Source organism: Physella acuta, unplaced genomic scaffold (genome assembly GCF_028476545.2).
Source record: "Physella acuta isolate Inbredline_101_S28 unplaced genomic scaffold, ASM2847654v3 ptg000315l, whole genome shotgun sequence".
NCBI lineage: Eukaryota > Metazoa > Mollusca > Gastropoda > Physidae > Physella > Physella acuta.
Window position 1 is genome coordinate 547,002 of NW_026731834.1, and position 17,451 is coordinate 564,452.

General features: G+C 32.2%; 1 protein-coding gene across 1 annotated transcript; it reads right to left on the bottom strand.

Annotated features, from left to right (window-relative positions):
• Positions 1-2,748: 2,748 nt before the first annotated feature.
• LOC131940284 (MFS-type transporter SLC18B1-like) lies at positions 2,749-17,331 on the bottom strand. The gene is made up of 15 exons (XM_059298926.1): positions 17,099-17,331; positions 16,002-16,078; positions 14,071-14,306; positions 13,134-13,229; positions 12,075-12,148; positions 11,438-11,585; positions 10,799-10,867; positions 10,113-10,203; positions 9,496-9,632; positions 8,545-8,643; positions 7,905-7,999; positions 7,282-7,377; positions 6,783-6,857; positions 6,565-6,658; positions 2,749-3,249 (listed from the first exon to the last, which is right to left on the bottom strand). Exons 2-15 carry the CDS (start codon positions 16,066-16,068, stop codon positions 3,118-3,120), a joined length of 1,509 nt encoding a protein of 502 aa, XP_059154909.1. The 5' UTR covers positions 16,069-16,078; positions 17,099-17,331; the 3' UTR covers positions 2,749-3,117.
• Between the last annotated feature and the right edge of the window lie 120 nt (positions 17,332-17,451).

Below are 17,451 nucleotides of genomic sequence, written 5' to 3' on the forward strand. Positions count from 1 at the left end.
ATAACAGTTCAAATTATCAGACAATAAACTAAATCTTAAATCATGATTAGAACTAAATATCTACTAATTAAAAATGAAGCATTATTTTCAACTTTACTGTGGCAGATATTTACTAAACAAAATGTGCTTCTTATTTTGGCATAATAGGTTATAATAATTAACAAATAACCTACTCTGAGCTTTTGTCTGCTGATTTGTTTCCTTATTCAAGTCCCTCTCCCTGGACTCTAGTAAACTTTCTCTGTTCAGTTGATTTTCAGAAACAGTGCTGTTGTAGCGAACACACAAGTCTTTTTTATATGCTTTCCTTGTTAGTCGGCGTATTAAAAAATATGCACTACAGCTTAGAATCTGAAATTTTAGTTTCATTCTTTAGAAATTGTCAAAAAGGATAATATATTTATTATATATTCTCTCCTGTAGCTGAACCTTTACAAACTGGGACAGACAGCAATTCTGAAGTTACAAGTTGTGAATCTTGATTAAAAGTCCTGACTACAATAGGAAATAATTTACAGCTCCCAAAATCGTTGCTATCATCTGTAGAAATGGTGAAAGGACTCGATTTCATCCTTAAAGCTAAAGACATTGTAGATTTTGCAGCTATTTCTTTAACTATGGCTGTCCTTTCGATCTCCCACACTGAAATTGTTTAGCAACTTTATCTTATTTGAACATTAGTTTAAAATAAATGCTTTAGAAAATTTATCTAATGAAGCAAGTGGCAAATTCATTTCAGTAACTAGATCAACTAGCATATCTTCAGCTTTTATAACATCATTGATTGATTTTTTTAGGCTTAGTCGAAGTAAAAAACAATTCATCTTTTTTTTTATTCTTTGACTAAGTTTGACTAGATCTAGCTTAGCTAGCTCCACGTGTTTTGCACTTGCATTGTGCTTGGTAATGTCGTACTTTCCTCCATATTTTATTTTAAACTCATAATTACAAATCTCACAATGAGCATTTGTTTCGCAATTCATTCCTTTTTTTGATAAAAGGAAATTCTTCCGAATATTCCGTTCTGAAGCACTGAACACGTTTTTTTGACGTTGGAGGGGATTCCCCGATCTCGGATAATGAACGTTTCGGTATTTTTCAACAAGGAAACGGAAGTAAACAGGAAACGCCGTTCACTTCCGTTTTCTGGGGGGAAATTCGCATTTTTGCTGATAATTTTCTTTTTCCTTTTTTTTAAATAACTTTTTTGATTATTTTCGAAAAGAATTCGGAACAAAACGAGTCCAAGTCGGAACGGCGGAACAAATTACTTTTGAGGGTAAAAAAGCGGAACGGTTCCGATTTTGGCGGGACGGTAGGCATGTCTGGGGTAGGGATGGCCAAGCTGCGTGGTGTCTCATATGGTTCCCATGAAGAGAATTATATATATAGATAGATTAACATATGTGCTATCATTTAAAATTTTTAATTGCATCTTTTTAGCATCTTCCTAGTCACACTCCTCCTCCCCACTATCACATACACACAGTTTTATTGTTACAAATGTACCCATTTAAAAAATAACAACTATAACAAATATTACAAGAAATCATTTTGATCATTTCTAAAACTTCTTTTAAAAATACACACATTTCAATCAACTAATTTAAACATCAGGTATATGAGATCTCCAACATTCAATACATCGCACATGTTTTCATTATTCAAATAAATATAGCATGTACATTCTTGTAAGTCAATGTAAAAATTGTGAGCACATGTTAAAATTCTGTGGTAAATTTAACACAATGTAAACAATTGTAGCTGCAGCAGAGTTCAGCATGTTTTAGTGGTCATTTTTGTTGTATATATCATACAAAAATACATACATTAAATAATCTACAAATACACAGGGCAGGAATTTCACAACTGTATAAACAATGGAAAGCTAATTAGATAATTAGACATAAAGTAGTTCTAACAGAAAAAATATATAATCAAAATGAAGGTAGAAAAACTAAAATAAAACTGTTAAATTTAAATCCTTATTTTTTTACAATTGTTTATAAATAAATTTGTGAGTCATTAAAAAATATGTGATAGGGAGAAAAAACAATTGGCTATAGCTTTAAATATTGAAGGCTTATATTCGTGTTTACAATAGGAACTAAATGCAATTTACATGTTCATTTTATTTTAATACTGATTTTATATTTGTCATATATTTTTTTTAATGAAAAATAAAATTTCTTAAATAGTTGATTGAATTTTATTTCAATAGACAAAAAATTGAAATTGTTAAGTGTTGATTCTAAAATTTGATCATCTCTTCAGGTATTATTTCAACAAAATGTATAACAATTAACATATAACAAGAGAGAGTTACTTTATTTACATTAAAAAATATAGTTGCAGTGGTGGGTTCTTCAACATTTTTCTTAAATAAAAACATTTGTCACAAGTATTTTTAAAAAAAAAATGATATTAACTGAAAATTACATTTTTATTTAAATAACAATATGTAACACATGCTCCTATAAAAAAAAAAATTATGCAGCCTTATACAGACAGTATGGTAAAAAGTTGGTAGAGGATTTTGTGCAATAGATTTGTTTGAGTATATAATTTGCATCTTTGAGACATTTACTTTTTTAAGAGTATGAAATTTTTGTACGGTTTGTTGTAAATGTACATTGTATTATAGATTAATAACTTGCTAAGTAAAATTACCAGTAAAATGAATTAAATATTTACAATTATTTTTCAGTTTAATAATGTATCATACGATTAATAAATTATGATTAGAAAATAGAGTAAAAATATACACCAAATCCTTCACTGTTGATAGATCTGCACGAAAGACTTGTCCTCAATGAAAAAGTAATGTTCCATTTCAAACTTAATGGTCAATGGGCAGGTGAAGTAGAGCCCACCTGTTTCTGTGACCTTGGAATATGAAGGGATAGTGTAGTCAGCTCTATGTCCAGCTGCCTTTACTTTCCCTAACATGAGTTAGGTACCCATTAGAGCTAGGTGGGCTAAGCGACATTTACAGACTTGAACCGGAATTCGAACTTTAAACTTTCAGGTTTGCAGTCATATGTTCTACCATTCGACAACATTGTTCCACTGTCCACAATGCAGCTTTACTTTAATCCTCTCCAACCTAAGTGGACATCATACTTGAGACATGGTTAGGTAGTCACTGTTGACACATTCGTCATCTGTGTTCAACATTTCATAAATAAATGTCCCACATGACCTTGCCTTGAAATGTCGACACAGGAAAAATCCACCGCAACAAACCATCTGCCAAAGATTTTTAGAAATTGTTTTCATTTTAAATTTTAAAAACAAGTTCTTGCAATGAACAACAAACTTTACGTGAAGGGTTATTAAGATCAATTTAAAACAGTGGGTGAAGTTGTCAGGAGTTATTGTCAGAGCGACCACCGACCAATCCTGATCCAGATAGAAACATCAAACAGGCCAATTGAAGCCTACCCCCGCCCTAGATGGAACTACAAAAAAGCTAATTGGGAGCTCTTCTCTTCCCTCACAGACTCCTACACAAGACCAATCAACTGTAAAACCAAACAGGTGAACAAGTCATACACAGCCTTCTCAAAAGCAGTTCTGTTAGCAGCCAAAAAATCTATTCCAAGGGGAGCAAGGAAAAATTATATCCCAAACTGGACTCCAGACCTCCAGATACTCCATGACGAGACAATTGATGCTAGAAACATTGTTGAAGAAAATCCCACTGTAGAAAATAACATAAAATTAAAATCAGCAAACGCAGTCTTTAGAAAAAAGTATCTAACTGCATTGAGGAAAAGCTGGCAAGAAAAAACAGAACACCTCAATGTAGATAGAGATGGTCATAAACTATGGAGTATTGCAAAAAGGCTAAACCAAGAAGAAAACAGAGCTACTCCCATAGTCATCGACATTGAAAACACGATCAAAACAGAAAAGGATGCAGCAAAAGAATTTATAACCCACTTCAGCAAAGTGGGACAAATAAATATCAGCCACCATAGAGTAGAAGAGGTTAAAAATCAAACTGAAGTTAAAGAAAAACTACAGAAAGTCTCTCCCCCCTCCTCCACTGGAATGGTAGCTCGAATTAGCAAGAAGGAGCTCGGAGAAGCAATGAAGCTCCTCAAACTTAAGCAAGCTCCAGGCCCTGACAAAATCTCAAATGATATGCTCATGCACTTGGGCCCCAATGCTAAGAAAAAACTGCTCCAAATATTTAATGCAAGCTGGAAATCTGGGAAAATCCCAAATATTTGGAAAAAAGCAATCATGATACCTGTTCTAAAAATAGGAAAACCCAGGAACAAAGTCGATAGCTATCGCCCAATAAGTTTAACAAGCTGCGTTTGTAAACTGATGGAAAGAGTAGTAAACAACAGACTGACCTGGTTTCTAGAATCGAACAATCTACTAGCAGACGAACAGGCAGGCTTCAGGAAGTGCAGATCTACTGAAGACCAAATCACCTTCATTTCTCAGGAAATAGAAGATGGCTTTCAAGAAAAAAAACCAACCTCAATAGTGTGGGTCGACTTTGAAAAAGCCTTTGACAAGGTTTGGGAGCAAGGCTTAATTCTAAAGCTAATAAACCATCAAGTATCTCATAACATGCTAAACTGGATAAAAGGTTACCTAAGCAACCGAAAAGCATCAGTCTCCATGCAAGGAAAAAGAAGTCACACAGTAACTATAAAAAATGGAGTCCCTCAAGGAGGAGTCTTGTCTCCTACTCTCTTCCTCATTTATATAAATGACTTAAATGAAAACATCCCAAGGAGAGTAAAAAGAAGCATGTTTGCAGACGACCTTTCACTAATCAGCACAGAGGAATATATTGGTACCTCAAAATTTCGTCTTCAAGAAACACTTGACAAGCTCGGCAAATGGACCAAAAACTGGGGCTTATCCATCAATACCAAGAAAACAACTTATTCAATCTTCACCTTATCAACTAAACATCAAAAAATGAAACTTACCCTAGAAAACCAAGAGCTAGAAAAAAATGACCACCCCAAATACCTAGGAGTCACTTTTGACACTCGACTTACCTGGAGAAAACAAATAGAAAACACACAAAATAATGGGATCAAAAGACTTAATCTAATGAGGAAACTGGCAGGAACAGACTGGGGAGCAAATCACCACATCCTGAAAAAAACCTACACCAGCTATGTGAGACCTACGTTAGAATATGGTGCTTCGGCTTGGGGCTCAGCAGCAAAAACAAATATTAGCAAAATTGACAAAGTTCAGAACATTGGTTTGAGAATAATGACAGGAGCCATGAAAACAACACCCATAAATGCTATGGAGGAAATAGCCGCTCTTAGCTCAATAGAAGAAAGAAGAGAATCAAAAATCCTCACTCATTACACAAAGCTAGAGGCACTGGAAAACCATAACCTAAAACAAAAACTCCAGAAACCCAGTCCATCAACCAGACTACAAAGAACAAGTTTCATCAAAGAAGCAAAGAATCTGAAAAAGAAATATGAAATCGAAAATATCATTCCTGAAGCAATAAAAACTCAAAACCTCTCCCCGCCTTGGATCTCCCACTGTCACTTAACCATTATTGACTCAATAGACACCATAGGAAAAAAATCTGACTATGATCTAGAAGAACTTAAGAAAATAACAAATAAACACATTAAGGATCAGTACCCCAGCAATACCTGGATTAGAGTTTTCACAGATGGCTCAGCTGAAGATGCCACAAAAAACGGCGGGGCTGGCATCCTTATTGAATGGCCAAGCGGAAAAAGCCTGGAAAAGGCAATAGCCACAGGCAGCCTATCCGACAATTTTAGGGCAGAAAAAGAAGCTTTAGAACACGCAGCAAACCTCCTGTCAGAACACCCTGAATCACCGAATAGTCAGATTGTATTTCTTACAGATGCCAAATCAGTCCTGCAATCCCTACAAAATCCGGAGGCCTATATTCAAACACTCATGACAGCACTAGAGAGGCTAAAAAATACCTGCAGCAGAATTGTGCTGCAGTGGATCCCGGGCCACTGCCAGATCCAGGGTAACGAGATCGCAGACCAGCTGGCAAAAATTGGGGGAAAGAAACCACAACCGGAAATTTCGCTACACCCAAAAGAAATAAAAAGAATAATTAAACACAAACAAACGCAAATGTGGTCTGTCACACACCCTCACTACATTAAAGACGACGGCTATTACAATTTAACACGAAAACAACAATACATAATCTTTCGACTTAGAACAGGCCACAACAGACTAAATCAACACATGCACAAAAAACTGAAGGTTGGGTGTAGCGAAATGTGCCCTTGTGGCAAGGCCCCGGAAAACACGGAGCACGTACTCCAGGATTGTACTCTGTATAGCCAGGCAAGAGGCAGACACTGGCCCCAGCCCACCCCACTCAGGGAAAAATTATATGGGACACCTGACAAACTGGAAACCACAGTCCGGTTTGTCCATGAAGTTGGACTTGTTGTCTAATTCCTCCACCATAATCAAAAATTAAGAACGAAGAAGAAGAAGAAGAATTGTCAGAGGCCTTTGTTCTAAGTCACTACAAGACACTTACATAACTGACAAGCTACTCACCACAAAAAAATAAATACCACTAATTAGCGTAGCACCATAACGAAAGCCCATTTCCTCAATCAGAACACCACCAAGCATGGGACCAATGAAGGAACTGTAAGATAAATACAATGTTTTTTTGTTGTTATCTCCCTTTTTTATGTGCTACACTTAGATTTTGCTGAGTTAATGTATCATTTTTTTTATATTTATACATCAAAGTGTGAGTCTAGACTTACCCAAGGCAAAAGATTGAATTGAACAAACCAACAACAACACCATATGTGTCAATATTGTTTTCAAAACCAACTTCCCTGTGGATACAAGTTTAAGCAACAGTTAATTCCCTTACATATTTTTTTTTGCAATTTCAAGAATTCTGAGTGTAACAGGTATATGGTAGAATAAGGTATTATTTTAATAACTATCCTCTTAAAACACTTTTTTAATTATTTATGAAACCTTATTTCAGGTTAGCAAATATTTCATATTTTAGAATTGAACATGAAATTTAATGGTAAGTTATCCCCCATTTGATAAAATTAAAAGATGTCATTTTCCATTAATCAAAAATGTTTTAATATTGAAACTATGTAACATGAACTAAAAATAAAATTCTAAGATAAAACTAAATCATAAGCAATTTAAGTGGCTGCAGGCAATTCAGAAATAAGTTATTTCTCTAGACAAAAATAATTTAGCAATAAACATTAACAAAGAAAGTTCTCAATGACTTACACTGCACCAATCAGCAAACAGTTCAGTGCAGGAACAATAGCCAAGGCATAGAACATTCCTAATATTACGAGGCCTATGATAATTACCCACAATTCACTGTAAAGAGAAGTTGTATTTTTATTATCAAACATGTCTAATACTTGCAACAAAGAATTATGTTATTAAAATTAACATTGTTGAATTGACTTGAATATCATTGTTCGCCTATTATATGAATTGTTTCTATATACATATCTCATTTGGTGACTTGCTAGTTATATTACCAGTCAAAGTTAATTATAATCTATAATGAATTGATTACCTGAGCTGACTTAAATATCAATTATCATGGTCTGCCTAATTACATTTTATATTTGGTGACTTATTAATTATATTACGAGTCAAAGTTAATTATACCTCTATGAAAATGTTTTGAGTTTTCATTTATCTTCATATAATATTGAATTATTTTTATCAAGGAGGTAGGATTGTACTTAACCCAATCCAAAACATTCAAATTCACTAAATTTAACCTTAAAGTACCACGTAAAATAAGTTGTGACGATACAGTGATATCTTTTAACTAGGCTTTAGATTTCAATGCACAACTAGATCTACATGACTAATGTAAAGTGATGACTCACCTAGGTAGAAAGGGGAGGTAAGGGCTGGGTCCAACAATAATGAGACCAATCCCACACATCAAGTTGCCCAGTGTGATCAATGAACCATTGATATTCTGGAAATAAAAAATTGTATCATGGAACCACAAAACAAATTAAACTAATGTTGCAAAATTGAACTTTTAAAAAAAAAATCTACTTTTTTAATTTAGTCGTCTGAGTATACATTTTTTCTGTCACCTGGGGTGGATGTAAGGATTTGGAGGTTGTTTTCATTGTTCCATGTTACAGGTTTCATTAATTACACATGTCAAATAATTTTGCCAGCCATAATTGTCATAAAATTTGTCTTCCCTCTCTCACTTTCCCCTGCCCATTTTAAATACAAGTACCCATTCGAGTTGGGTAAAATCAGTGATACCATAGAACTGATGTGAAAGACAATTACTGTACTTACATTTAATTAAGTATAGTAGGCCCATAATAGCAAAGTAATTTGAATAAGAGCGCAAGACTAACATTATTTTTATATGTAGCTTTCAAAACTGGAAGTGTCAAAACCTAAATAAACTTTCCATGTGACCTACTAAAAGCTTTTTTTAGTGAAAATAATTCATAAACTGTCTTTTTAGTCAAAGTCCCACACAAAGCAGATACATACCTTAGAATCACTAATGTATCCCCATATTGGCGAGGTTATTGCATACAGACATGGTGTTATAAAAAATATTAGCCCAATAATACCTGTTGATAAATTAAACTGTAATAGAAGAAAAAAGAATGTCAATGTTTATAAATTATTTAATTTCTCTTTTTTTTTCATGAAGTTTTTTTATTATTTTTTGTAATAGAAGAAAAAAGAATGTCAATGTTTAGATTGTTTAAATTCTCTGGGTTTTTTTTCATGAGGTTTTTTATATTTTTTTGTAATAGAAGAAAAAAGAATGTCAATGTTTAAATTGTTTAAATTCTCTGGGTTTTTTTTTTCATGAAGTTTTTCATTATTTTTTCTAATAGAAGGAAAATGAATGTCAATGTTTAAATTGTTTAAATTCTCTGTTTTTTTTTCATGGAGTTTTTTATTATTTTTTGTAATAGAAAAAAAATGAATGTCAATGTTTAAATTGTTTAAATTCTCTGTTTTTTTTTCATGGAGTTTTTTATTATTTTTTGTAATAGAAAAAAAATGAATGTCAATGTTTAAATTGTTTAAATTATCTGGGTTTTTTTCACGAAGTTCCTATTATTTTATTATATTAAGCAGAGAGATATAAATAATAAATTAAATTGCTAAAGATCTTAAAGAGAAATTATATAGTCATGCAACACAGGGACAATCCTGTCCAAGGTCAGCAAAAACAAAAATAGAACATGAGCCCCAATAGTGATAATTGTGATATGTGTCACAATTACATGATGAATATCTGTATACTAAATATGCCTAGTAATACTAAATTTAAAAAAAAATGTATAACCCTTTTTTAGCTTCAGGAAAACAATTGTAAAAGAACAGTAATGATTTTTTATTACCATTAAAAAAATTTGATCCTGGTTATCTGACCATTTATGGTAATGACCAGTCAGATTAAAATATTTAAAATAATTAAATTACCTGCTCCAAGTGTTTGGCCAGTGTGGGGTCAAGGAAAAGAATGCCCAGAGAACACATCATGATGCTCTGTCCAGTGAACCAGACCATTGGACTCTTCAACAAAGACAGGAAACTTGTTTTTCTTTCTTTCTCCAGTTCTGAAAGAGAGTTACTATGTAAATCTTCAACTGGTCTTGATGTTAAGAACAGAACATTACAATCATAAATGTTGTAGTTTTTTATGTAATACAATACATAAATATAAATGTGATAAATGTTGAAAGACAATGTTATCAATGGTGTTATGACTGAGAATTGTTTTTTTTTAAGAAGTACACATATCAAAAGACAGGCAAAGCTTCTGTACAACACTTACAAGTACCTTAATATCAGACTTACAATACCCAATACAATACCCAACACACCGACTTATATCCAAAAGTTTAATGAAATGAATGAAGAATATAAATGATGAAACAAAATATCCTGATTAAAACTTTCTGTTGTGGTTTAGGAAGAAACTAAATATTCTTATTACTGTGACCATAATTACAGATAAACAAAATACATCTTGGGCTGATTAACTATTCACCTAATAAACTGACCAATAACCAAAAAAAGATTTTAAAAAGTGTTACCTTGTGGTTTAGGAAGAAACATGAATATACCAATCCCAGTGAGTATAATAAGAGTTCCAACAACAAAGAAAGGCAACCCATATCCTCCTACCTAAAAGAGGTTTAAAATAGAACATTAGATATCCCAGAATGCTTTTTAGTTTACACTTTTTTGAATAGGTGGGTGCTGTTCTTGTGGTTTAAATATTTCAAATGACAATAATTTAGTAAGCCTTCAAAATTTTCTGAGATAATGTTAAATATATATTTGGTGTTAAACAATAGGTGGTGATATCACTAGGTGGTAATGTGACACCAAACAGGAAAAGTGAAACTAACATGGCAGGTGCAATGTATAAATATTTCTTGTGCAACCAGCTTTTGAGCAACTGGCTTTTGGGATGTGGGCTCTTTGAGTAGTAAGTCTTTTGGGCGAATAGTCCTGAAGCTAAAAATATTTGGGTAAATAGCTATCAGCATAATGACCCAGAGCTTGCCTGAATAGAATAAGGATTTTTGTTTTACTTATCTTTATTTTTCCTTGTAATATATCTGTGTTCCGTTTTACTTCTCATATTTTGTTTTTGTTTTATACAATGTAATGGTGGGTAAATATTATTTACTGAGAGAGGTTGATAGTTGTCAAAACTACCTCCCTTTTGTATACATTTAATTAACACTACCAGCACATTTTTTATCTCCCCTACCTGGTATAAAAAACCTCCCAGAGCAGGGCCTGTCATGAGACCTATCCCATCAGCCATCTCAAGCAACGCCTGCAATGTAAACCAAGGCTAACAATGATATTTTAAGCTATTGAAAGTATATTGTATACATCACTTATGGCAATAGAAGGTATCTGTATTCAAAGATTTGTATTGGTCATGTTAAGAAAAACATAAATAATAGCAAATGTTTACCACACTCCCAGGATAAGTGACAGAAACAGATTAACTTTATTTCAAATGTCAGGTTTTCAAGTCTTTATAAATTCATATTTTGATAGCTAAGAATATTTTTAAGTTTTTTACAATAAATAAAATAACTGTCCCTTATTTATAATTGACTGAATTTAAAGGTTTTAAAATTTTAAAAATATTAAAAATGATAAACTAAAAAAATTGATATATGTTTTTCTTTTAATTGGTTATTGTTTTTTTTTTTTTAAATTACAAAAATGTGAAGCTGCATTATTTTAAAACACCAGCATTTACAGTCTGTGTGTGTTTCCTTTGTCAAAAATTGATGGTCTTAAAAGTAGTTGGCTTATTATTTAAAAACTAAATAACATCTTAGAAAGTAAAGTAACTAAACAACATCTAAAAGATTTGCAGTGTTTAACTCACAAAAACAGTGGCAACATTTTGAGGGAACTCATTGGAGATGATTGCAAAACCCGATGTCATAAAAGCTGACGCAGCCAGAGCCTCGACACAACGACAAGCAAAACAAACAACGATGAAAGGTAATCCAGGTGGGCATCGGTCTAAGGTGCTAGAATCGAGTAGAAAAAATATATTTATGAATTATTTAGAGAATCAAGAACTGAAGGTTTTATTGTAGGCTATGTTTGTGATATACAGAATGTTATCAATTTATAGTATTCTATGTAGAATGTCATTTATATGTACAACAGTTCATCAGTTTTGCTCTGAAATATAATGAATTTTTTTTTGGGGAGGGGGGGGATTATTTCTTATATCAGTGATTTTTACTCCCTCCATTTAATGTCAGATACCATTTTTCCTTGTAAGTCATAATATGATACAACTATAAATTACTTATAGACAGTAAAAAAGCAAAGTATGTATTATTTTTAGGAGACCTAAAAATGGAAATTGAACAGGTTTTTTAAGTAAAAAAACTCACACATACAAATTTATAGAATTTCAAAAAAACAGGTCTATCTAATTGACAAGTTGCAAAACTGTAGGGCCTTCAACCCTTTCAAAAAAAAATACCATTTTAAAAAAGGGAACTAACCCAAACAAGATGGAGCAGCTTCCAGCAACCAACAGACCAGACACTAGCATAAACTTGGGTCCAATCCTGGTCAGCTGTATAAAGACAGAATAATTAATTTAAAATTGTTGTCCATGTCAGGTCAGCTAGGAGGATGATGGTTTTAATTAGAAATTCAGGTATATTCAGGTATACTTTCATTTAGATATTTAGCAATCTTGGCACACTAATAGAAGCCAGTTTAATTAAATAAAACTGATTAACAGTCCCGATCATCTACAAGAGTACAGACAATGAATAAAATAGAATAAAATTAACAAATAAGTAACCTTTTTAAAATAAATTACACTACAATGTAGAATTACTTCCCTTAATTTCATTTTGTTTCAGCCATTACTTAATGCATATGTTCTTTGTGTTATTTTTGTTCATATTGACTATATCATTTCCCCACTAATTAACTCTTTATCTATTTATTTAATCAGTGTTATTTGTTGTATATCAACTATATATTTGTGGCTTCAGCATTTCTTTTCAAAACAAAAAAACAATACACCATACACTAAGTTTCTTTAAAGTATCTCCTTCTGAACACACTTTCACTACCCACACCCATGGACATTTCAAGTTCCCCCCTTCCCTCCCGGGCACAATGTAAGTCAATACACTAAGACCCTTATCAAAATAACATAAGTCAATATGTTAACACTCTTATCAAAACCACACAATCCCTTTATGAGCTGAGGTCAAAGTAACCTTGCTCCATTTACCTTAAGGACTTTTATTATGAAAGGGAAGGAAACAAAAAACACTTTCTTTATCAATAAAAGTAATGTTTTTGTTTTCTTTTTCTATTTAGATACATTAATACAAATTCTTACCACTTACATAGTTACCAAAGAATTGAGAAGAAATAAAGGTTGTGTAATCACTTACATAGTTACCAAAGAATTGAGAAGAAATAAAGGTTGTGTAATCACTTACATAGTTACCAAAGAATTGAGAAGAAATAAAGGTTGTGTAATCACTTACATAGTTACCAAAGAATAGAGAAGAAATAAAGGTCGTGTAATCACTTACATAGTTACCAAAGAATGGAGATGAAATGAAGATCATGAACTCGAATGAACTGAAGATGAAACCTGTGACTGTGTTAGAGACACCTTTCTTTTCTGCCTGGAATGGAGTGTAAAGGATTTTGTAAACAACAGATCAATGCATGCATTTACTTTTATCTGTTTATTTGTACTAGTGGTTGAACATGACCAGTTAAATTTATTTCAAACAGTCATTATAAGTGTAGCATAATGTAAAATTCTGCCCTGATATAGTAAATAGACATTCTACCCAGTCCATGAACAGACATTCTGCCCACACTGAAAAGTAGATATTCTGCCCACACTGTACATAGACATTCTGCCCACACTGTACATAGATATTCTGCCCACACTGTACATAGACATTCTGCCCACACTGTACATAGATATTCTGCCCACACTGTACATAGACATTCTGCCCACACTGTACATAGACATTCTGCCCACACTGTACATAGACATTCTGCCCACACTGTACATAGACATTCTGCCCACACTGTACATAGACATTCTGCCCACACTGTACATAGACATTCTGCCCACACTGTACATAGATATTCTGCCCACACTGTACATAGACATTCTGCCCCCACTGTACATAGACATTCTGCCCCCACTGTACATAGACATTCTAGCCACAGAGTTATGCGAATGCTGCTCCTATTAAAATAATATAACTATCATCACACAGACTATGCATGTAGATGCATGTCCTTATCTGTAACTGTAACTAACTCTATTAAAAAAATAAACAAAAGCTTAATGAAGACATGCTTCACATGCAATTATGATTGTTATTTCTGCTATATCCTCACTACTCTGTACACTAACAAAACTGACCAATCCATTACCCTCTGCCCATTAACAAAACTGACCAATCCATTACCCTCTGCCCATTAACAAAACTGACCAATCATTACCTCTTGAGGAAAAAATGGTGCCATCAGGGAGAAGCCACACCCACTGGAAAACATGGACAAAATCAAGAGGCCCACAACCATTTTTTTCTTGTAGGACAGCCTAAAGAGTCTAAACTTCTGCTCCAGACTTTTGTTTGAGGAGGTAGTAAAGTCAACAAAGGAAGTGTATGTGAGATTGACAGGTCCATCAGTAACTGACACTTGTCTGTGGGAGATTGTTCCATTTTTTTTATGGCCTAAAACGAACAAAATCTCGATATATATAAAAAAGGTATTAAAAACATAAGATTTAAATAAGTTAATGTAATTATTCTAGTTTTTGTAGTTGTCATAATGGACAGTTATAATTTTATATATTTAAATTTGTATATTCTAGCAGAGAGGTTAAGTAAGGTGTAAAGCACTTGAATCTAGTAGAATTAATAATGAATTATGCTTTTCAAAATAAACAGTTTATAAAATAAATATTAAATGAAAATAAAAAAATTGTTGCATATATACTGGTAAATAAAAAACAAATGGTGGGAGAAATTAAGAATAAAATATTTAAGTAACAGACCCAGAGCTTCTTCCAGGCATCTCTTCTCCCCCCCCCCCCACCCCGAACGAAATGAAATTCATACAGAAAATATATACTTTTAACAGTGTCCCCCCCCCCCCCCAAAATTATTTCAAGAGCCCCCACTGAGAAAAAAGAAGAACACTGAACAGGCCTACAAATAAAAACACTTAACTTGGTAAATTAAAATTACAGTCCAATGGTGAATATTTTATATAAAATTTATCATACACACTCATACACACTCAAGATGTCTGCTTGTAAAAGTGTCTTCATATAAAATAAAGCTTACAGTAGACAGGCCCCTGATCATTCACTACTGATGTATAATATTGATCAAGATGTCCTTTACCTTTGCATATAAATTAAACTCACTACGCCCTCAGGACTTACTTTATTCACAAGTTTATAAAAGACACTTTCACTGTGATGATCAAACTTTAACAAATGTTTTGGTATTTTAAAGATTTGTGACTGCCAAAAAAAATGTATTTTAAAAAGATAGGCCTAAATTTGTTTATTTTTTTAAAAAACTGTAGGCTAATTTAAAAAAATATTAGCATTGCATTCATTTTTATTTTACTTATCCTGACTACATAAATCTTGACTATATATATATATATATATATATATATATATATATATATATATATATATATATATATATATATATATATATATATATATATATATATATATATATATATATATATATATATATATATATATATATATATATATATATATATATATATATATATATATATATATATATATCATTTTTTAAAAACTTATTATAGATCTAACTACTGAACATTCAAAAAATATTTTTTGTTTTTTGCCTTTGTTTGTAAACACTTTATTAGTAGTAAATTTTTTTTTAGTAATAGTATCATGAATACATCTTTGCTTACATTCTAATTCACCTAAGCACCATTGGTGCTTTTTCAAGACATATTCTGGTATTCATAATCAACAGATACTTACTGTGTAGTGTTTATGAATTAATTAGATTCTTATAAGAATCACTTAATAATACAAAATAAGGGAAGAAACAAGAAAGATATTTATTGCTAAAGCTAATTAGGGGCAGCTAGTAAAGATCTTAGAAATAATCTCTATCAAGTTGCCTTGAAAGCTCCTGTCAATGGTCTATTACCTAGCTGGATGACAGGCTAATTACTACATTTACTACCACTACTCCCACTAGTAGACTAGTAGTATGCATTCTATATAAACTATATAATATATATATTAAAATAAATACCAAAATTAATTATCCAAATTAAATTAGGTTTTGCTTTTAAAATCTTCAAAATACAGTATTGTAAAGTAAGTAAAAGACAAATCTTCTTTGTCTCTATTAACTCACCATTTGGTAGATCTTTTGGTTGGATTAATAAATGTGTTTCCTCATCCTGACTTTCTACATCTTCCATAATAAAACAACTGTAGTGATGGAAAAATTGTATCTCAATGCCTCCAAAACCTACAATACTAACTTCACATTTCCTAACTCAAATGAAGATAATATATGCATTGTTTAAGATTGCTGATCATTATGCTAATATATGTAAAACTAAAAGGTAGCTGGAGGGGTTGTTTTAAACAAATACTATGTTTTAGTGTGTAGTTGGATGTCATTTTAGTCATATTGTAGTGATAATATTAGTTGACGATCTTTATTAGTAATGTGGTAGAAGTGGTTCAGTTCAAATTTTGTGACAATGTGTGTTCAAATTTTGTGACAATGTGTGACAATTTAAGAGGGTGAAATAAATTGTACGAGAGGCAGGAAAAAAATATTCATTATTTATTTAAACTAATGTGACTACAGGCAAAATGTGTGAAATTTGTAGGTGTGTGACAAATATGTCACTACGGACATTTGTGACAATATGTGACTGCAGTAAATGTGGCAATATGTGATTAGGAGTAAATGTGACAATTTATGAATTGCAGTAATATGTAACAATATGTGACTTAGGGTTAAAGTCACAACATGTGACTATGGGTAAATGTAACAATGAGTGACTAGGGCAGGTAAATGTGACAATATGTGACTAGTGCTAAATGTGACACTAAATGACTAGGAGTTGGTAGTGTGACAATGGCTAGTAGTACATGCAACAATATATGACCAGGGGAGCAAATTACACATCACATTATATTTTATTTAACTCATTTAGATCTACATTCAATATTTTTATATAGAATAAAAAAAAACCCTAATGTAAATCTATACTATAATATACTACTATAATCAGATCTACTATACTACTATACTACTTTTACTATAACTATATGGTTCTAGCGGCCTAATATTATATAAATTATAAAATGTATAAGTTAATTGCAATTGTTAAAAATCCTAAGCTTTAATCTTTTAAAAGAGCAAAGAACAAAAGATATTCTTACAAGTTTCATGAATCTATGAATGTATTTTAATATTTTTAGAACTCGGCTTACCTGTCAGTGTTTTTAATTTAATCTCAGCCTTAGTAAAGATCCGAAATCTAGATCTCTAGTTCCCATTTAATGAATTGGGTACTGAGTATTGCTTTACCACAAACTACAAAAATCCGTGGACGACATTTAGTCTACGACACACTGCACTACACATTACACACACAATCCCCTTTTATTTATTGACAGCATTTGCATGACCCTACTGACTTAGATTTCAGCAGTGTTCTGCGTACACTGAGTCTAGTACTACATAACTAGATCTAGATCTATATATTGGGCCATAGATCTAGACTTGGTTGAGAATTTCCATTCAAAATATTAACCTGGCAATGACTTGCAGTACGGAGTTGTCA

What these genes read in the sequence shown, in the direction of transcription:
- LOC131940284 (XM_059298926.1), bottom strand. Translation starts at nt 16,068, where the DNA reads ATGGAAGATGTAGAAAGTCAGGATGAGGAAACACATTTATTAATCCAA. An exon ending in AAAATGTTGCCACTGTTTTT is followed by an intron (nt 10,868 to 11,437) that starts GTGAGTTAAACA and finishes TTTACATTGCAG; the next exon opens with GCGTTGCTTGAGATGGCTGA. An exon ending in AATTCAATCTTTTGCCTTGG is followed by an intron (nt 6,659 to 6,782) that starts GTAAGTCTAGAC and finishes TTTATCTTACAG; the next exon opens with TTCCTTCATTGGTCCCATGC.